The sequence below is a fragment of the Bombyx mandarina genome, chromosome 19, assembly GCF_030267445.1.
Source record: "Bombyx mandarina strain Sakado chromosome 19, ASM3026744v2".
In the NCBI taxonomy this organism is placed as follows: Eukaryota; Metazoa; Arthropoda; class Insecta; order Lepidoptera; family Bombycidae; genus Bombyx; species Bombyx mandarina.
The window spans coordinates 6,820,973-6,844,439 of record NC_143225.1 but is presented as its reverse complement, the minus strand read 5'-3'; the positions used below and the strand labels follow the sequence as shown (position 1 = coordinate 6,844,439).

The window sequence follows — 23,467 nt, the reverse complement described above, 5'->3', positions numbered from 1 at the left end:
TGTTTTCAATTTAAAAAAAAAAACCTAAATTATATCTCCGATTGTATCGCCATCCTAAATTTAATGCATTGAACGTCATAGTGAGTTTCAGTTAAAGCTCACCGTTATTTGTGTCTAACGATGATCTTGCTTTTAATTATATTAACTAATCGCATCATCCTTCATATTAGAATGAGATCATAGAATCAAATCGTGAAATCATCAATTCAAATGGCATTAGGTTTCAATAGTACATTCAACTTTTCGGATCAAACGATTCACACAAAAGTCTTTTATGGATAACTAGACTCGTCCAGTGATTTCGACGATTGTAATTTTAAAATGAAACACGTGTCATTCTGGGATGAATGTACCACTTTTTTTTTTAATTGAGAGCTACGTTTGGGCTATACGATACTAAAGATTCAGCTGCTCCATAGGAAATTTTACTATTTGACCTGGGCCACTGAGGTCAAAGTCTACTGAACGCACGCGTTATCTTCTGTCTTTCACCTTCGTGACGCAAGTGACAGGATAGCGGTTACAACCCACTGACTCACAACACTTCCTATTGTCAACACTGAAATTACGAAAAGCTGAAGAAAGCTTGTTAACAAGCACGAAAAAAAAATACAAATTATTAGTTTATTAATATGGACACTGAGACGTATATAATTGAGATAATAATGGAAATTATTTAATATATCCTCATTTACATCAGTGCTGTGACAATTTCATCTAGAGTCACAATTTTGAAGTATGGGAACAGTGTTAAGTTGTCAGCAATGATTTAAGCTCGGAAAAGACATTTGAGTCTCGCATTTCGAAACTAATTAAACTAGGATGCCTTATTCTAGTTAACTAGACGGAAAACTCTATTGCTAAATCTAAATCTGTCATGGGCATATTTCACTTTAATCCCACGTCACAGTAAGTTATTTTACGATCATAATGATATCGATTCGCTAACATATATAATGTGAATTCCTATTTATGTGTCTGTCTGTCGCCGCTATATTTCGTTCCAATTTAGTACCTTTCTGCTGTCATATAAAGTTCACATAAAGGTTTTACTTATTGAAATACCATTTATTGCGTAACAAATATCATTTATTATTGGGCATTATAATTATGTAACTAAATAAAATTGTGAAAAATGCAAATAATTTTATTCGTTTTGAAACAAGCCATAAAATCGCATGATGGAAGATTTTTTGAAATCTTGTTATAATTAATTTAAATAAATACGTACACATAAAAGCTCGCGTTTCTAAATGAGCATTTAAAACATAAATTCCGTCCGTATAAAAAACTAAACAATTTCAAGAGACCTTGCCCAATACGAACCTTCGATAGTGGCACTGTACTACTACGAACAGAATACTATATTTATTATTTATGGTCAGCCGTAAAATAGCTAATCTAGTCATTGACACACATTCGGCACAAACATCGTGTGAATACAAAATATTATTGTTGCACTGCGCTCACTGTAGGACCGTACTTTGTAAATGCATTAAGAGTAGTTAAATATTATACGGAGAAAGTTTTTTTACAAATGTCTAATGGGAAAAGCCTGAGTGAGAAAAAATTTTTATTACTCCGAATCCAAAAAAAATGTTAAACTAATTGCACTAACAATAAATAGTTATTTTTCTGAGAGAGTTCTATTATCATTTTTTTCTAATACGTAACTTTTTACTTAACAAAAAATGCATTCATATCAATTACACTTAACAACGTTTATGGTTTCTATAATTTATAATAATTAATGTTAAATGGTTTATAACGTGTCTAAAACGGTTTCCGCTTTCAACGTAATCTGTAAATACCATTAAAAACTTTAACTAACCCTTTTAATGTGAAGAGGAGACAATCATTTTCTTTATCATACTTTCAAACTAGAAACGTGACCTTGTATTTAATTAAATTTATGAAACTATTTCCTTATAGCTTGAGTATTTTAATGTTATCGTTTCCATTCTCAGAAAGCTTATTAAATTTAGAAAATATAATTACAATGAATGTATTAAAAATCGTGTATCTTATGACCACCGTCGCCAAGCAGTGATGCGTTCTGATTTCAAGAGTGGGTTAACCATTGTACCATAGAACTGAGACTTACAACTCATGTCTCAAAGTGGGTAGCGGCATTTACTATGTCGATGTCTATATGCTCAGATAGCCACTTAACATCAGGTGCAACACAGGTCTAAGGTCTAAGGAACAAAGAAGAACAAATAATTCGGTATGCATTCCATCGATGCATTACATTATCTTTATTAAATTTCATATCATTTTAACGATAGCCACTGAGGCCTGTGCCAAGTATTCACTAGCCAAATATACAAGATTAATCACTCCGATATGGCAATATTTTGTATTGAAAGAATCGAAATCGCAGAGATTTACATCAATAATACGTATTTTCTCTAAGAATCTGGTGGTACTTTACTGGTGGTAGGACCTCTTGTGAGTCCGCGCGGGTAGGTACCATCGCCTTACCTATTTCTGCCGTGAAGCAGTATTGCGTTTCGGTTTGAAGGGTAGGGCAGCCGTTGTAACTATACTGAGACCTTAGAACTTATATCTCAAGGTGAGTGGCGCATTTACGTTGTAGATGTCTATGGGCTCCAGTAACCACTTAACACCAGGTGGGCTGTGAGCTCGTTCACCCATCTAAGCAATAAAAAATAAATAAAAAACCGAACATACTGAGCATACCGAAACAAAAACTACCTTAGGAATAAATTAAGTCTATAATTTACTTAAGGTTATCTCGGGGCACCATGTCCAGGTGAGTGACAGCGAAACTAGCGCCAACTCGTAATTAAATACATGTTCTTTAGAATTGCTAGTGTTTACCATTTAGTATGTGTCACAGAGATGCCTCTTTGAATTAATTACCTTGCACCGATGTGACTGCATACACTGAAGGGCGGTGTATCATCAGTTCACGGTTTTGATTCTATGTTTTTTTTAATATATTTAATCGATTTATTGTTTTAAATCGCTTTATGTTTAAAATTTATAAGGCCCGTAAATGTTTGAAGCTCGATATTATTATTATTTTTATTATGTATCTTCATTTCAGTAAATACACCATAACATTCTGTTAGTAAGTATAACTTATTAATATCATCTATGTTAGTAACTTAAAAACCTAACATATAACTATTTGACTACTTATTAAAGGCAAAACTTTTTCTACACTGGTTGGTTGGACAAAAATGGTTGGCCATTAATTTTACTAACAATAAAATGTACGTTTTAACAATGTAAATCGTGAACTTACTCCTGAGTTTACTTCATGTTAAAATGGTCGTGAACTTCGTAGTGCTTATAAAATTGTTTGAGCACTATTTTAGTCTGTTTATGTTTCGGAATCTTTATGAAATTCAAACCGTTAACAAGCCTTTCTGTCTTTTTATTAATTAGTGCACGTTTACAGTATCGTCTGTATAGGCATACGTCTCAACTAATTTGAGCACTATTTTCAGTGGTGCAAAGAGATGACGTAAAGAAGAAATGGTACTTGACTATGCGATAGTTCCTTTTGCGTGCGCCAATCAATGCGAAAAAACTTACGGATACACACGAAAATCTAGTAACTGCTATTAAAAACAACAAGTCTATTCTTTTGGTGGGAAATGAATTATGTTTGCAATATAATTTCTAATGAAAAATATCAGAAACGTTAAACTCTCAGCTATATATAGATGATGAATTAATAGATGATGATAAATTATTTGTGGCAAAAATTGACATTGACAGAACCGGTGCGGAAGCCGTACCACCAGTAATTGTGAATCTTCAATTAAGGTGTTACTATTTTATTGTTTATATCACCTAACATCAATTACCTTAACACAATTCGTATCAACACTGTAAGTATTCTTAATATTAAACAGTATTTTCGTGCTTTGATGATAGATTACCAAGTAATTGAAGTATTAACATAAATAGTATTATTCTGATCATGACAGATTGTCAGAAATCTTTAATAGGACCCCCGAAAAGAATGTTGGATTTCCCATGAATTTAAAGTGGAGTGCTGCCAGCTGATATATTCAATTTTGTTAAGTTTTCGGACTGTGTGGGCGTTTTAGTGTCTATTGAGTATCGTAAAATACCTAAATTGGTAAGTTTTTATTAATAGATACATAAAACTTTACGTAGAAACGTGATCTTTAATTGTGTATTTTGTTCGTAAGTTTAATTTTATAGCTGCTTTAATTTCGTTTGAATAGATAATAGAATGTTAAACAAGTTACGTAAACCGATTAATACGCATTTCATATTGTTCATCAGCTACTTTAAGCTAATTAATTAAATGAGGAGACTGTGTGAAAGTATCATTATATAACAGAACGTTTATCTTTTTGAGTTTTAAAACTAATATCGTTTTTAAGATATTGCATAGCTTTTATCGTGGGCCTCGAGCTCGGCGACCGAGTCATGAAATTCCGTAACGAAAAAGACCTAACACCCCTCACTCCGCCAACCATGTAGCTCGCGTTCAACACATTCACACGTTGCGCTTGTGTAGTGTTTGTGAATAAGCGCGTGGCGTGATGTCACATTGCATGCGCATCATGAAAAGTCTGCCCATCACTCTCTCGCGCGGTCTAGCTTATGAGTTTGAAGGGGACAGTTAATGTCGTATTTCACTTCAAACATTTCAATTCGCATAAATGTTTATCGTAGACTGAAAAAAATCAAAACACTATTCGTAAAGGACAATTCCTTCACATCACTTACAATCAAACTCCAAAATTGTAAGTTCCGAGACCATAAGTTCATATATTGCGCAAAGAAAGTAAAGTTCTATTTTTTATTTATTAAACTACATATTTGGAACAGCACTAACAGCATTAACCAAGAATTAGATAGACAATTATAAAATTTATATTTAAAATAAATATATATTTTTTATTAGCACAATAGGGTAGGTCGAGCTCACAGCCAACCTGCTGCTAAGTGGTTACCGAAGCCCACAGGCATCAATAAAGTAAATGTCGCCACCCTGTGGTTGGTGGGTGACACCCACTTTGAGACATGAGTTCTAAGTCTCAGTTTTATAGTATTTTAAAGTTGTATAATATTTATATTAAAGTGTAAATTCTATAACTACCCTATTAAAAGTCTTGTTGCAAATAAATAATAAGTAGGAACTTTATCGAGTTCTGTTAATTGTTTAATTGACTTAGTTGACTGTTTGTCTAACTAACTATAAAGACAAATTAAATAGTCAAACATTGAACAGTTTCATTCAGAATAACACCGTTCGTCTAAGTAATTAGGTGGCGATAATCTTTGATCTTATACGCATACCTGATTTAACTGGCGCCACTAACTGTTAATCATTGTCGGTTCGATCAATTACTAACAGCAAAATGTTTTCTAATAAATATAACATTAAATCTTATAATTTCGTTCTAATGGGAAAGGAACTCCATTATACTGTATTAGATTCCTAATTTGGCCTATAAATTTTATATTTATTACGGCACTATGGGGTCAAGGATTTTTTTTTATTTTTTTTTATTGCTTAGATGGTTTAACGAGCTCACAGCCCACCTGATGTTAAGTAGTTACTGAAGCCGATGGACATCTACAACGTAAATGCGCCACCCACCTTGAGATATAAGTTCTAAGATCTCAGTATAGTTACAACGGCTGCCCCACCCTTCAAACCGAAACGCATTACTGCTTCACGGCAGAAATAGGCAGGGCGGTGGTACCTACCCGCGCGCACTCACAAGAGGAGGTCCTACCACCTACTACTCTACTACTCTTCTTAGTCGTGTTCATCATGACTGTTGATCTTGGCTCGCGGTCATCAATTTAATTCATTCGTACATTCTGTCCAGCGAGAGCTCCCATACAATTCCTCACAATTACGTAGAATTTTGGATGGTTCTTCGCTTTTAAAAAACCACTGGATTTCCAAACACGACTGACCTCTCAAAGTTGTTGTCGCCCCTTCTCACAATATGGCTAAAATAACTCATAAGAGGCCCTACGTAGATTGTAGACAATCATACGTTTGTAGAATGTTGTCAATTATGTCCTAAATATGAAAGTCACAACGACTTAGCGGCCCAAATTAGAAGTATGGTACGGTCTACCCGTATAGAGTCACAATTCGAACGGCGACTGTGAGCAATTAAGTTTTTCTTTCAATATAGCAGTCTTCGTCAAGATGAAGTACTATTCTGGCTTCACTTTGATTGATGGATGGGATCACAGGGCTCAAATCTTAGAAAAGAACAGTAAATAACATAAAAAATCCTCATAACCATATTTTTCATAGGAAAGATAGTTTTCCACACAAGTAAGAAAACTACTTATCTTTGCATTAGAAATAAATATTTATGTATTTATTGTTTCACAGAAGAAAGAGATAGCACGGAATGAAAATAAAACATTTAAAAAAATTATCAGCCCTTAAAGCTTTGTTTACTGGTATCTATTCATAAATGTGTTCATGAAATATACGGTGTAAGCCTTCGGGAGGAAGGCATGTATGTATATGTATTTTATGTATCTAACGATAATTTGACTTCGGCTCCTATTGACGACTGTCGTAATTAAAGGGTTATTTAGCCCTATAATGTATTCGCATAACAAGATATTTCAGCAATCAATCGACATTTAAAACAATTATTAATGCAACATATAAATTGGTCAAAATAAACATTATTCGGTAATCAAAATAATGACCAAAACAATTTGTGTAACTTGAAATTTAAAACCACGAAAACGGGGTAAATGCAAATTATTCTTCATAAATAATGTAAGAGTGATTATTATGGTGATAAATATCAAAGAGCACGAGTGATTTGTCCGTGCAATTTGATCTGAGTACTTCAACAGAATCTATAGTCATTACCACAAAAGAGGTAAGTATTAATTTTTTTTTCAGACAACTGATGAAACACAGTATAATTGTCAACATTATTCTCATATGATGAGAGTAAAATGTTGCATTCACCGATTGGTTTTTGGCAAATGGGTGCCAGCCATTATCCTTGGATAATATTGTGATATTCACAGCTCCACGGACAGACTATTAGCGAATAATTTTTTTTTTTTTAATATTCATAATGTCAGTTACATTTAACATTAAATTTTGACTATAGATCTATGAATCAAATTACTCAAAGTAAATTGTTCCAACCTTACAAGCCGTGAACGATAATTTCGAAAATGCTTGTACCGGACAAAAGCAATGACTCACATTATAATACTAATAATACGAATGTATTTAATGTCCTTATCAATCGCCTTCCAGGCTTAGTCTTAACGTAATTCAAACATCACCAAATAAATTCGTAGTAGTATTCGCTGAAAAAACCGCCAAGAGAAACAAATATATCTGTCCTCGAGCAACTTCGTAAAGGAACGAGACTGTCGATGATTTGCTACCAGAAGGTTCTTGGTTACTTTGGTCACATTGCTCGGCGGCCACCAGACAATCTTGAAAGATTGATTGTGGTGGGCAAGGTAGAAGGGAAAAGACCCACCGGCCGGCCACCAAACCGTTGGTCGGATCAGATGACTGCGGTCACTGGACTCTCTGTTGCGAACGCCCTGAGAGAAGCCGAAAACTAAAGCAAATGGAAGCTGATGGTACAAAGAGCCACGAAGGGCTTTCAGGAACACGACCTTCAGCAATGAAATATTCGACTAAGAAGAGAGAGTCAAAACCGCTAAACATTATTTAATTATTAAAATTATTCTTAATCATAAATTCCTTTGATTGTTATCAAATGCAATTATGTGATACAGTACGTAACATATCAATATGTTTATAATATACCAATATTAAAATTTTAATCATAATATTTATGCGCGTGAAAACAAGCAATAAATCATAATTGTATTTATATCTAGTAGTAATATTTTTTAAAGACAAACACAATATTCATTGAAATGCTTTATGCAGTATTAAACCTATTCAAAGAGTCATAGTAAAATAGGGGGATAGGATCCACTTAATTCCCACTAAAATCAATTCATATTAAAATTCAATTAACATTAAAACTACCCCAAACTGCAGTAGTTTCAGTCATACTGCGCGATGCTGTATGTAAGGGCGATATAAAAGCTAGAGTTTTGACACAAATAAAATCCCTCAGCGACTATAAAAAGAGTTACTCTTCGGTTTTTATAAAATCTAAAACTCGAACGTAAGACCGGAATGTAAAAATATTTTAATCATCTCTACAAATAACGAATCTCTTGGAAAAATTAAAAAAAATAATGCCTGCTTTATTTTTAAATATTCGCTCGCAGGTTAGCTAAGTTAAAAAATTAATAATCTTGAACACCTCATTAGTATAACGATCACGAAGAAAACGATACATTCATAAAAAAACGACGAGTATAGAATACATTAATTAAACTTAGAGTACGGCATTAAAAGGTGACGCAGCAATGTCAAATTTACTACTATACAAAGTTGGAATCACTTAACTACCTAAACATACATATCTCATATACATATTATCACAATTGTTACTTTGAAAACAATTTAAGTTTTGAAAAAATTCTAAATATTTTTTATTGTTAACTACCTGACCCTTCGTAGTGCCTCAATCGATAAATAAAAGACCTAAACTTTTGTATAAAATAAACTTAAAACAAACAAAAGGAATCCGTCCGACGGGGGACACATCAAAGGAAAAACAAAATTGTTATTTTTATTTAATTCCGAGCATTTTCATATTTATCTAATATTCTATTTAAACCTTCTCTGGACTTCCACAAATAATTCAAGATCAAAACTGGCCAAATCGGTACAGCCGTTCTCGAGTTTTAGCGAGACTAACGAACAGCAATTCATTTATATATAACTAGTCAGGTCATAAGTATTGTCACACAGTAAAAACTTTTCTTTTAGAATGCTGGCCACAAAAAAGTTTATTGAATTCGAATTTCGAATGTTTCATGAAAATAAAAATGTATACTTTTAGAATTTTACTCATTTTTAAATATGGAGTGGACGCTTAAAGAAGACCGTGTTGCAGTTATTGCGTTGTATCGTTGCGGTTACGCGCCAATTCAAATTTTTAACATACTGAAAAATTTGAATATAACCAAAAGATTCGTTTATCGTACCATCAAACGATACAATGAAGACTCTAGTGTAGATGACAGGTCAAGAAGTGGTCGCCCTCGGTCTGATAGGACTCCAGCAGTGATAAAAGCTGTGAAGGCGCGAATTCAAAAAAATCCCAAACGTAAGCAGATACTGTTGGCCCTTCAGATGGGGTTAAGCAGAACCACGGTGAAAAGGGTGTTAAATGAAGACGAGCATATCGACTTCGGGCATATCGAAGAAAAACAGGACATCGTTTGAATGCTCGTCTAATGGACCTGAAACTGAAGAGATGCCGCGCTTTGTTGAAGCGGTACGCGGGAAAAAAATATCGGGAAATTCTTTTTTCGGATGAAAAAATTTTTACCGTAGAAGAGAGCTACAACAAACAAAATTATAAGGTGTACGCACACAGTAGTGAAGAAGTGAGCAACCGTATTCCGCGTGTCCAACAAGGTCATTTTCCATCCTCGCTCATGGTATGGTTGGGAGTTTCTTATTGGGGCTTAACAGAGGTACATTTTTGTGAGAAAGGTGTAAAAACGAATGCAGTTGTGTATCAAAATACAGTCCTGACGAACCTTGTGGAACCTGTTTCTCATACCATGTTCAATAACAGTCACTGGGTATTCCAACAAGATTCGGCGCCAGCTCATAGAGCGAAGAGCACACAAGACTGGCTGGCGGCGCGTGAAATCGACTTCATCCGGCACGATGACTGGCCCTCCTCCAGTCCAGATTTGAATCCGTTAGATTACAAGATATGGCAACACTTGGAGGAAAAGGCGTGCTCAAAGCCTCATCCCAATTTGGAGTCACTCAAGACATCCTTGATTAAGGCAGCCGCCGATATTGACATGGACCTCGTTCGTGCTGCGATAGACGACTGGCCGCGCAGATTGAAGGCCTGTATTCAAAATCACGGAGGTCATTTTGAATAAGCTTTAGTGTCATAAGAATCTATGTTTTGTTAAGTTCATTTTGGTATATGAATGGTTACATAATGAATAAACTTGTTTCAATTATTTTACATTAATCATGTGACAGAATTTATGACCTGACTAGGTATATAGATAATAGATTAACACCTCAACAGTGTTCATTTTACTGGTTCCTATTTACATAGCTCCACCGTTACGAATTTTATTTTCATTGACGCTCTAAGAATAATCGTTTTCCCATACGATGGTACGGTAGTAAGTAGCGGCATTAATTACTGATGGGTAGATTGCGATTTAAGCCTAAAAGGGTAGGACTTAATTCTACCGCGTAATGCATTCCAATTTGAAGGGTAGGCGCCACACATGTCGTGATTCTTATGAGCTCAGATAATCACTTATAGCCATTTGAGCATTGAGCTTATCCAATAGTCCAACACGATAAAAACAGTAGGAAGAATTTAGTTACTGATAAGAATTGCTAGGACAAAACTTATATTTCTGCTTGTTTGTATCGTAAAGGGTTCGATTAATAGATTTATACATTTACAAACAATGAAAGCGTATATTTATAGATGATTAAAAACAATGTATGTCTACCCAAAAGTACTGCCGATGTTCAGAGACAAAGAAAACTGCCTTTTTCATTGGGCTGATGAGTGAACGAACTCACGGGGGTAGTTGAGGTTACCGGAGACGTCATCACAACGTGCATGCCGCCCACCTTGAGACATGAGGTAGAAGTCACGACTATTTTATGAAACGGCTTTCTGACCTTTCCATGTCTATCAATCAATAATGTGGCCAGAACCTGGTCTGCACTACAGGCTTCCGGTAAAAGTATATTTTACCTAGAACTTTTGAAGGCCGCTGAATTCGAATGACCGAAACAGTAATCCGCGATCGCGACGGGACTCACTGTTCATTCATTCATGCCTCGCAAAAGCTCAGAACATGCATGATAATATATACATGGTACTTATAGTATACACAGTACAACGTAACATGCATTTTTGTTTCACCAATCTCAGAGGTCGATGCTCTATACGTGAAGAGTGCGAAAATCACTCGCAATGCTAATTGAAAACTGCTAACTGTGTACGAAGTGCGAAAATGGAAGCAATTTTTAAATATGTACTAATCGGTTATTTTTAAGCAAACATAGACAGCGCTACTCTTTTTATCTCCGTCCGGGATCAGAACCCAGTCAGAGTAGAGGGGTTCCCGCGGTCAACACTACAGTCAGACTCGCGGCGCCACCCCGAGGACGCCCAACCGACGGGTCGTCGAAGCGATAATCGACGACCAACGACGCCAGTCGCTGCGGTACGGCAGCCCTACCAGGCCGCCCGGGCGATGATGCTGGTGTTCCGGGATTCCCTACTGGGTCAGAACTAGCCTGTCGGGTCGGAACGCGATACACCCCCAACTGGGTTGCTCTTCCACAGAATGTTTGGCGACGACAACGACGACGACAACGCGGACCGCATCGTAGGCCGCAGTCGCCGACGCGTCGTCCCATCTTACTGGTGCCAGCGCGCTAGAATGACGGTAGCTTGTGGCGCAGAGACGTCCTCGGTCGCGATTCACCCAGTCTATGAGGACCGAACGGATCACCTCCACGGTCTGTTACCCGTAGGCCGGGTCCGTCAGTCGGCGAGACCACACCTCAAGCACGGCACGGCGATTGAAGCCTCCGCGCTCGAACTTCTGCCACGCCAGGATGCGACTCCCCCCTGGAACGGAGATCGCATCGCCACGCATAGTTCGCAGCGAGCGCCTCCGCCTCCAGGTCCCAGAGAGGCGACCCGGCGAGCACGCACGCCGCCTCGAACGAGACGGTGCAGTACCCGCGAACCGACCAAAATCGTGCGCTGCGGACATCGCAACGATGCACCACTACATTGTCACGAGTCAGGGCGTGGCACCATACGGGAGTCTCGTATAGTCCCATCGACCTCACCACCCCCGTGCAGAGGCGGCGCACCACAATGGTCCCCCGACGTTCGGCAACAGTCGACCCAATCTTTCAAAGTGAGCACCGCAACCCAGTCGCCTCATTTCGACGCGGACGTCTCCGATCACGAGGTGGGCCCCCTGAGGCGACCCCTCTCTGGGCCTCATGGAACAATAGGGCCTGAAATTTGTCGAGCGCCACCTCCAGACCCAGCCATCGGATCCTGCCGATGACGAAGGCATCTACGTCGTACTCTAAGTGCCTGCGGGTAAATTGCGATACTTTTGATGTAAGCACCTACCTAAGTAAAACTAAAACTTAATTAGATATTCAAAAATATAAAAGTAAATAATAATAGAATAATAATGCACTACGATATTTCTTATTTTCATATGAAATCTCTTCCAGCAGAAATGCAAGACGTTAATAAAATGACGAGATGAATAATGAAATGTTATGAAATCTACATTACTATTACTATAAAGACAAGAAGGTTCTAGGTTCAAGACACAATATTTAATATGATTTCACTTGGAATTGCGTTATTGGTTGTAGAACTAGGAGATAGGACGTGTTGTGATCACGAACTATAAGACCCACCATCCAATGCGTTCTTGTTCAAAGGTGAGACGATCGTTCCGCTAGCGCAAACTTAGATAGGCGATTAACTCATCTGCCCATGTACGACTATGAAAATAGGCAACATGTCAACAATGAACAATATCAGTGGCTAACACTGTACCATTGTAACATAGGTAATGTTTGAGCTAACTTCATCAAACTAGTCGTTAACTCATCATAAAAAATCAAATAATATTAGCTTGATGAACCTTACAGCTGCCTCATGAAATAAACCATTCATTTAACTATTACAATTGAAATTTAAACTTTACAACGTTACGAAAGACGAAACAGAAACGTTTGAATTCACAGGGCAAAGTACAAACAATCAGGGAGTACCATTGGACACGTGATGTTTAATGATAGTAGACAATTTACGATTACAACGAACGCGTCCTTGCTACAGCAAAGATTGAGTGCTTTATAGAGCAACGTCACAGGTCCAATAGGCAATTCAGCTTAATTTGCAGATGCAAATCGTGTCAAGAGTAAACTAGTAGAGCACAGCTTAGATTCAATTTAATATCGTTATGGTTGTTGTTTTTATGACGGCTTTGTCCTTCATGACATTTATGCCGATGCACAAATCACAGCCAATGTTTGTGATGTGATTTTAGTGATTTGCACGAATCTACGTGGCCAATACATCAAATTTGGTCTTAAAATTCAGTAATTTTACCAGTTTTTTGTGTGAGTAGAAATGTAGTTGTACTCTATATTACATTTAATTAAGCTTATAATTTTATAAAGCATCACATTTCGCTGAATTCATTGATAATTTATAATAGATATAATATTTTGAAGGCATGAAAAATTACCATTTAGCGTATTTGTTATTTTATAAGTTCTGGTTTTATAACACAAAGTAGTACAACATTTACTAGTTATACTTCATTCCCCTTTGAAACTCGGTAGATCCCGGTATCTTTCTCATAGTTGCTACAAAGTAAATAATCTGTGCCCATAGGAGTTAACTCAAGATAGTCGTAATTCCAGTTGATGTCGACAATTTGTTTGTCGAAAGATTTTTTCAGTAACCTCTCAATTTTAAGTACGAATGGCTTGACTGGCTATTACAGTTCATACGTTAGGTATATAGAAACTTCTCAAAGTGTCATCGATTTTTAAATCACAACAGTGGTAAAGTGTTTTTTTTATCAGAAACTATATTATGGCATTCGGGAAATGCATTGAATCCCAACGGGTTACGGCCCAACCGATAATTCTCTAGTTGCCGTTCTATGTTGAGTAAATAAGTATAATGATGTTCGTACCCTTTGATGGTCGGATTGGCCTTTGATAACCTCAGTGGAAAACCAAACTATAGAAATTATTTGCATAAGGATTAAAATCGAAAATTGTACAATCTAATTTTATAAACATCGAGGACTACACATTTATTTATTTATTTTTAATCCTCTAACGATTTCGCTTTGGCTGAACTTCGTGAAGTCCTCGTGGCCTAAAGGATAAGACGTCCGATGCAACGGTATTCGAATCCCGCAAGCGGGTACCAATTTTTCTAATGGAATATTTACTTAACCAATTTTCACGATTGACTTCCACGGTGAAGAAATAGCATCGTGTAATAAAAATCAAACCCGCAAAATTATAATTTGCGTAATTACTGGTGGTACGACCTGTTTTATGTTCGCACGGGTAGGTACCACCGCCCTGCCTATTTCTGCCGTAAATCAGTAATGCGTTTTGGTTTGAAGGGTAGGGCAGCCGTTGTAACTACACTGAGACCTTACAACTTATATCTCAAGGTGGGTGGCGCATTTACGTTATAGATGTCTATGGGCTCCGGTAACCACTTAACACCAGGTGGGCTGTGAGCTCGTCCAACCATATAAGCATTAAAAAATAAAAAAAAATAAAAACTTCAAAAGTTCTAAGATAATAATAAACAAAACTAAACTAACTAAAACTAATAAACAAAACTAAACTAATAATAAACCATACTAAACAAAATTTAGCCTATTTTTCCGCTGTTTGTAAAATTGCTGTAACATGTCATAGTTTGTTATAAGAGATTGCTGTACATGCCTATAACTGGCTTACATACCAGTACTTAATTATATACATGTTAATTTTAAGCTTGAATGTTTTGTGTGTATTGCTGTTGGTGTGTCTAAATAAATAAATAAAATAAATAAATAAAAACTGACATAATCGTTCACAAAGCTAAACGCCTCCTCTGGTCTAGAACAAATCGATGTGCAATGGACAATGCACAATTTCTGAGAAGGTAGTTGAGATTCAATTGAGGCGCGGATAATTTGCAGCGGTTGCCCATAAGGCTATTGTGATTGTAGAATAATTGGGCCAATTCGTTCACCGCAAACATTGATGTGCGTTGATGCCCAGATGTCAACAATCAGGACTCATCGACCTTGCAAGACCTATTCAATTGAACATATGTACAATACAAATGGTTCGTTTCGTATTGAAAAGATGGAACCATCACTTTATAAAGAAAATTTGGATTATCATCATTGATTCCTGTTATGCTTAACGAAATTGTTGATAGAAAATTTTCTAATTTGAGATTAGAATTACTATAAATTTAATCGTGAGTTTAACTGATTCGACTAAAGTTACCACTTCGCATACACCTTCAAAACTCTAGTCTAAGCATGATTTTATAATTCTTGTCTAGAATAGGCTTTGAACCAGTTTTAAAATTGCCTTGATTCTTACCAAAAGAAAACGGTGTGATAGTTCATTGTTCCATAACAGGATCTACGCTTACTATTCATCGCAAATTTAAAGCATGCTAATCATTTAGCTTAAATCTAGTTACACCATATACATTAAGGTCATAAAGCCTTTTTCCCGGCATGAGTAATACGTCATTGTATGGTGTTGATTACAAAATTTTGGGTGCCTTAGTAATTTTTGGTCATATCCGGCTAGTAACTTCTTAAATGCATCACAGCGTATCAACAAATTCTATGCATAAGGAATACCGATTATTTTATTAAACGAGTACCAGCAACTTACGATCGTCAACCGATATTTACTAGTCGAAGAATAATATGTATTAATATTAGTTAGAACGGGTGTAACCAATCTGCTTATTTATACTAATGCGTTCTGGTTTGATGAGTAAGACAGACATCGTACTACATAATAAAGACCTCTTATCTCAAAGTGGGTGACGGCATTCACGTTGCGATCTCCAGTAATCAGCGGCAGTCTCCAGTAATCAATTAAATAACAAATGCCAGTCGGTTTGTCTAAAAAAAATTACTTATTCGCGATAGATACAATGGAGCATCAATTGAATGGTGTATATAAAATTTTGGAATGTTTTGCTTATCTATATATTAATACGTGAAGCAAAAACTTTCTATCCCTTTTTACGAAAATTGCGCGGACGGAGGAGTATGAAATTTTCCACACTTATAGAGAATATAGAGAAGAAGTGCACAATGCTAATTTTTTTTTTAAATAATGTATAAAAGATACCTTAAATCAGTAAAGAAAACATTACACACACTACATACCATGTATTTGACGCTCACACGCATGCATACTATTTATTGTCAAACTTTTGTTCTTGACGTGTGTTGTCAAATTTAGAATAGATTAAATATTGTTTGTCTTTGTTAATATTTTTTATAGTGTAGTCTTGGCGAAATTTGTATAAAATAAAATCATAATAGTGTACAAACTTACAATTCCAATTAATTATAGTCGAATTTCGACTACTGCGGGACCTCTAGTATAATTAAACTCACCTTACAAGTACCCTGCACACAAATAGCAGGGAGTCCGTCTTGAGCACAAGGGGTGCCGTCGTCAACTATGGACAGAGTTGCGTAGAATTGCTGACCCATAGGCCTACAATTCAAAGCACATGGCGCATTACCTGAAATAAACCAGGAAAAATTAAGGTGGGTCCATTTTTTTTAATGCTTAGATGGCTAAACGAGCTCAAGGCCCAGCTGGTGTTAAATGGTTAACGGAGATATCTACAACCATAAATATCTACAATGTGAGTGACGCCACCCATCTCAGGATATGAGTTCTAAAGTCGACGTTTTTACAGTACTACACTCTTTACTAATATAGATGTGGGTGTTTTGAACTTATATTCGTAACAACTCAACCAAATTCTGGTCCAAAGTAATTTTACATTTAATTTTAAAAACATATTTGATTCTTGTCTGCATCAATATATATCATATAATACTAAAAAAAAAAAACATGTCCGCTGACTTTCTTGTCAATTCTTCTCAAGACGGAGGCTAGTTTCTGTCAATTGGTGGTAGTTCTTTTGACGTTCAACAAGTATGTACTTTCATTTATGTTGAATAAAAAAATTTTGATTTGATTTTATTTGATATACCGTGATGTATATAGTCTTACCTAGCTTACCATGAAATAATTTAGCAATGTTAGTAAAATCAAATCAACAAAAAACAAACAAACTCGCTTTCCTGTAACTCTTTAAACATACCGTCAACATATGGAATCCATGTGTAAAACCTTCCTCTAAATGGTCTTCTATCAAAGGAACTACATTGTTCTGCGCGTGTATTTAGAACGCCTCCTGCACAAGGCTGAAACAAAAAATTAAAAAAAATTGAGAACTGTAGTACAAGGTGGAGTAACGACCAGTTAAAGTTTGCGGAAATTTGTTGGTTATAGGCAGTTCCGGTAGGGTTATTATGGCGAAACTTACGAGATGATCAATGTCATTGGAATTGTCAATGAAAATTGGAAGTCAGTAGAATGATGATAGTAAAAGCTATTGATCTATCAGTCCATACAAAAAGGATTAAACGAATACCGATATTTCCGTAAATCGGTTTCCTTTAGCATTGGTCTCACAGTTTTTTTTTTATGCCCTTGTAGGCAGACGAGCATACGGCCCACCTGATGGTGAGTGGTTACCGTCACCCATGGACTTCATCAATGCCAGGGGCAGAGCCAAGCCGCTGCCTACCGCTTAATACTCTCCACAAGCCTCTTTTAAAGAAGGACATGTCATAGCGCTCAGGAAACACCATGAAGGGGAGCTCATTCCGTAGCCGGATGGTACATGGCAATGATAGTTTAGATATCAGAACTTAGAAAAAACTACATTAAAAGATTTCCTTATAATATATGTATTAAAGATATAGCAAAATGCGGGTCTATTTGTAAAATTGCAAAGGCAAAGTAAATAAACCTACTTTAGAATTTGTCGAATGCTATTTCACTTTCAAAGTGTTACTACAAAATACATAACAAAAGCGTGACATTATTAACTGGCAAACACATTTTCTGTGTCAGGAGTATTTAACACCATACAGTCGTTAAACAATGGAAATGCAAATTTTACTACTGTTTATTATCATCACTAAATCAAAATCTACATAAATAAATGCGTACAAGAGATTTTAGTACAAAATATTCATTCCCTACTAACCCTAACCTACTAAAATATATATTATGTATACGTCTTTGCTATCTAAATATAAGATAGCAGGTACATATTAACAGAGCGAAACAAAATGAGTTATTAATTGAAAAAAATGCACATTGTCTATGACTACAGCATGATATTGTTGCTATAACAAAATTATTTTCTTGTAGGAAATTATTTATTTATTTATTACACATGAATTTTCCAGCTCATTTACGAACGTAAACCTTCCGTTTCTTATAAGTTTGTCAAATTTCGTTTATTTTTAAGTAATTTGAAATTAAATTAAGCAGATCAGAGGAAAAGGAAGATCATGGAAATCGTCTGAGTGACGCGGCTAAATTATTGACAACAGAATCATGCTTTGAACATCTCGCTTGTAAATAATCGTCCTACATAGAGCACAGAGGTTTTTTTCTGGATCGGATATCCATAGAGCAACAACGGATATTAACGTGGATACAATGGACTGTCACTGTGGGATCTTTACTGCGAAGCAATCATCTGTTCCATTTTGTAAGGTAAAATAGCCAATAATCAAATTCATTGTGACACATTGTTATTTCTATGGGCTTCGGTATTTACTTAACACCAGGTGAATCGTAAAATCGTTTATCCTCAGCAAATAAAATAAGTTATTCGAACCGCACCAAAAACTTTGGTCGTTTGTTATTAGTCTTGTATATCTGATGTCTTGATTTATATAAGGTTATTATTAAATACATTATCGTATACAATAACGCTTCATAAAATTTACCTAAATTTAGGTATACAATATTTAAATTTTATTAAACTATTGCATAACTTTTATAGCGGGCTTTGAGCGTGGCGACCGAATCAAGAAATTCTGTAACGAAAATAAAACCTAACACCCCCCACTCCACCTACCATGTAGCTCGCGTTTAACACATTCACAAGTTGCGCTTGTGTAGTGTTTGTAAATAAGCACGTGGCGTGACGTCGCACTGTATCTGCATCATGAAAAGTCTGCCCATCTCTCTCTCGCGCGGTCTAGGTAATGAGTGTGAAGGGGAACGTTAATATTTTGCTTTTGTTAATGTTCAGAAATATAGCATGGTCTAATTATAATTGCATAAGTTGATAAAAATGCTATGCAATAGCTTTACCGCGGCAGTCTCGGAGTTTCACACGTGTTTTTTTTAAATAAGAACCCAATTCTAAAGTAGCAACCAATTCTCAAAGTTATCAAAGCTTTGTTTCACCTGTGTGTTGCACTCGTGGTACCTTCTGTCGACCCCAAGGCATCCTTTGTTGATTTGTCTTGTAACTCGAACTGTTAGGACAGGTGTCGTTTCGTTACTGTTCACTTGAAGATTACGAGGTCTGTAACAAATAAGGAAACACGCAACATAACATTTAATAATAACTTTCAAAAAGAAGAGGATTTTTTTATTATTAAAGTCCTTAATTCAAGCCTTTTTTTTGGTCAGGAGGAAGTCGCCGGACTCCCACCCTCCACGAGGGATGGCGGGCGGGGTATGTCGGAGTCGAACCGACTAAAACCTCCTGTCGCTCAACAACCCACATCCGAGCCTCGCATGAGACAGAACTCATCAAAAGCCAAAGGGGGAAAATGAAACGTTTAGTGAGGAGCACATCTTTCCCATCACCCTCCCCCAATGCTTATGTTATGTTAAACGTAGGCAGATGTATTAATAAAACACATAATATACTTAAAATCAAACTTTTTTTTTTTAAACTTGTGTTTTTATTGGACAAAATGGTTGAATAAATATTGGTGTACTAAGATAATCATGTTTTTTTTTTTTTTTTTTTTTTCCCTACCTATGCTGATAGCCTTGAGAGGCTATTTCAGCTTCACCCTAACGTTAGTAGGTGAGCTCGCGGGGCTCAACCGGAGAGTTGCTAACACTGACCCTAGCAAGAGCAGTGCTTCGCAGAATCTACCACCGGATCGGAAACGCGACCCACTGAGAAGATCCGGCGAGAAACTCAGTGGGCTGTGTCTATGGGTTAGTTCGCTCGTCGAGCCCTTCGTCGCAAGCGACGGGTTCGACGAGGACGGTGACCGGTGCTTGTGGTGCCTAAAAGCACCGTTAATGGATCAGGAGGATCCGTAATGACGTGCTTTGGGCGACGTCGACGGTTTACCATTCGGTCTACTGGGTCGGGTATGTAATTTCCAGCGGCTACGATGAGAGGGTTCTCATGTCGTGCCGCCTTCTCAAAATGGCGCAGCGATGCCGACTGTAGATACTTACTAAAAGAGTCGAGCTCCAGGTCGTCGTGGAGATCCACATTCCTAAGGAACCAAGGCGCTCCGACGGCTATCCTGCAGAATCGTGATTGAATAACCTGAAGGGATTTCAAGTTGGTGCGGGCTGCGTGAGCGAACACTACGCTTGCATACGTCATGACGGGGCGTATACAAGTTTTGTAGAGAGTTACCTTATTGCGGAGGGACAGTTTGCTTCGACTACAAAGCATTGGATAGAGTCGTCCTAGAATAAACGCGGCGCGGTCGCGTACCGTTTTTATATGGGGACGGAATGTCATCCCTCTGTCGAGGGTGACGCCTAGATATTTGACCTTCGAGACCCACGGAATGGGCTGGCCAAAGAGAGTGATGGGACTAACGGCGGAGGTGTTTGCGCGCCTACTACGGAGTGGGATGCTCGAAGTGATGTTCGGAGGGCGACCCCTTTTGAAGAGCACCGCTGCGCTTTTCGTGGGGTTGATGTCTATTCGCCACTTCCGGAACCACTGTCCCAGGGTGGCTACTGCGATCTGGAGTCGCCGATGAAGCAGCGACATCTTCCTACACGAGTAGTAGATAGCCGTGTCATCGGCGAAGAGCGCTAGATGGGTCTCCGGAGACCGGGGTATATCATTGATATACAAACTAAATAATAACGGGGAGAGCGCGGAGCCTTGCGGGACTCCGGCGGTCAGTTGACGGGGACGAGAACGAGTTCCCTCTACTCGATATCGAAACGAACGGTTCGACAAGAAGTCTCGTATGATGAGCACGAGTCTGTCTGGCACTCCCATGTTGTACAGTTTATAAATTAAACCGTTGTGCCAGACTTTGTCGAACGCCTTCGCGATGTCGAAGAAGAGGGCGCCGGTCGGGATTTGTTTACGCCTATTTAGTCCTATCAGAATGTGCTCCGTGAGGCGGTGCACTTGTTGTACGCACGAGTGTTTAGAGCGGAATCCGAACTGTTCGTCAATGAGAATTTTGTTCGCGGTAACAAAATCCCAGAGGCGTTTCCTAAGGAGCCGTTCGTAAATTTTTCCTATCGTCCAGAGGAGACTAATCGGACGGTAACTAGAAGTTTCGTTTGTCGGTTTGCCCGGCTTATGTATACCGATAACGTCCGCTTCTTTCCACACCGCGGGAAAGATGCAGTGATAATCATGTATTGCGCACTAACTATTTATAAACTTACGCGTAGACAGAACAACGAGTTCTCTTTCAGCCCAGTGTTGGACCTAGGCTTGCCACAAGGATCGTCACAAACACAGGTATTGCGCTGCCTGCATCCAGTAGGTTCTCGAGATCTTAGGCTTACTTTGTGGGAGGTCTACCGACGCTACGTCTTCCTCTACACCGCTGTCATCCGAAAACTTTTTTTCTCAGTGTACATTTATTCTACGAATAATGTACCCCGCCTAATGGCACTTCAGTCTTAAACACTTCACTTAAAGTTTTAAATAGTTCACTTAATACTTCACTTAAATTCGGTCTTAAATTATTATTGTCCACCTGATGGTTGTCTGGAAGATATCGCTCTTAGCGATAAGTCCGCCAACTGTACTTTTTTTTGTATTTAATGTTTTGCTTTGTTTTTTTTTTTATACACTAAAAAATAACCTCTCTTTCTCAATCTCATAATCCTTTGAGCTCTGACAGTCATCATGATTCTACTGCATATCTCCTGATTCGATCTCGTAGACAATTTCCAAACTTAGCCCTCTCTCTATCGCTCTTTGGGTAACCTTGAAACTTCTAAGGCTATGAATTCATTCTCAATCATCATTTTCTAGTAGTAAAGCGTGTTGTCAATTAGCAGGAACTTGCACTATCCGTCCTGAAGCGAAGCTGTCTCTCATTCCGGCCTGGAGAGTGACAGAACTGAGATCCCAATTTAATTGAGATTCGAAAGTGGGTGACGGAACTTAAGGCGTTTTTTTTTTTTTAATTTATTCAATTTTAAACTAACATTAATCAAATACACATTCAATCGTATCGCCAATTGTATACAAGGTATTGGCGACAACTAACTCAGAGTCTGATTACCCGCAAGCTATATAGAGGTGAACGCCCCTAATTGCGTTGAATAATGAAAGCTTTAGGAAACAGACATTTACTAGTTGCACAAATCAGAGGTAAATTAACAACGAATAATAAATTTTCGAGCATCGCTCCTTCCTAAATACTATTGTTCCTTGCCGTGAACACGGATAGACTCTTACATTTCGAGAAGGCGGCACGACATGAGAACCCTCTTGTCGTGGCCGCTGGAAACTACATACCCGATCCTGTAGACCGAATGGTAAACAGTCGACGTCGCCCAAAGCACGTCATTACGGATCCTCCCGTTCCATTAACGCTGCTTTTAGGCACCACAAGCACCGGTCACCGTTCTGGTCGAACCCGTCGCTTGCGACGAAGGGCTCGACGAGCGAATTAACCCATAGACACAGCCATACATAGCCATACATTTAATAATAACTTTCAAAAAGAAGAGGATTTTTTCATTATTAAAATCCTTAATTCAAGCCTTTTTTTTGGTCAGGAGGAAGTCGCGGGACTCCCACCCTCCACTATCTTCTCAGTGGGTCGCGTTTCGATCCGGTGGTAGATTCTGCGAAGCACTGTTCTTGCTAGGGTCAGTGTTAGCAACTCTCCGGTTTGAGCCCCGCGAGCTAACCTACAAACGTTATGGTGAAGCAAAAATAGCCTCTCAAGGCTATCAGCATAGGTAGGAATAAAAAAAATTAAAAAGCAGTAGCGTTAAAATATCTGGAACTCATTAAAATTAAATAAGTGATAAAAACCCATTAAATAGTAGTATTTATAATGCAGAGATAGCAAAAGTAAAAACGTTTCCTTTCTTTTTAGTTAAATATTTATATTGTTTTTACTTCGAATAAATTTACCCTGACTATGTCATCTATGTCTTTATGGTCTTCGTCAAACATGTAATCCTTACCTTTGTTTGATAGATATTGATTTTTTACAATTATTATATTTTACTAAAACCCCTATGTTTATTTCTTAATTTATTTTTGCTGTATCGTATAATTATTAGCTATCCACAATAAAAATATGTCGTAAAATAAATTCATTCACAAGACTGGTGGTAGGACCTCTTGTGAGTCCGCGCGGGTAGGTACCACCGCCCTGCTTATTTCTGCCGTGAAGCAGTATGCGTTTCGGTTTGAAGGGTGGGGCAGCC

At 37.5% G+C, this 23,467-nt stretch overlaps 1 protein-coding gene across 2 annotated transcripts in view; it reads right to left on the bottom strand.

Annotated features, from left to right (window-relative positions):
• The window catches only part of LOC114242209 (ADAMTS-like protein 4), a 93,797-nt gene that overhangs the window by 38,266 nt on the left and 32,064 nt on the right, over positions 1-23,467 (bottom strand). For both annotated transcript variants that reach the window (XM_089735128.1, XM_089735127.1), the window contains exons 5-7: positions 19,244-19,364; positions 17,070-17,172; positions 16,348-16,478 (exon numbers count right to left, since the gene is read on the bottom strand). In XM_089735128.1, the coding sequence (XP_089591254.1) occupies positions 16,348-16,478; positions 17,070-17,172; positions 19,244-19,364 (355 nt within the window). The remainder of the gene's footprint in view (positions 1-16,347; positions 16,479-17,069; positions 17,173-19,243; positions 19,365-23,467) is intronic.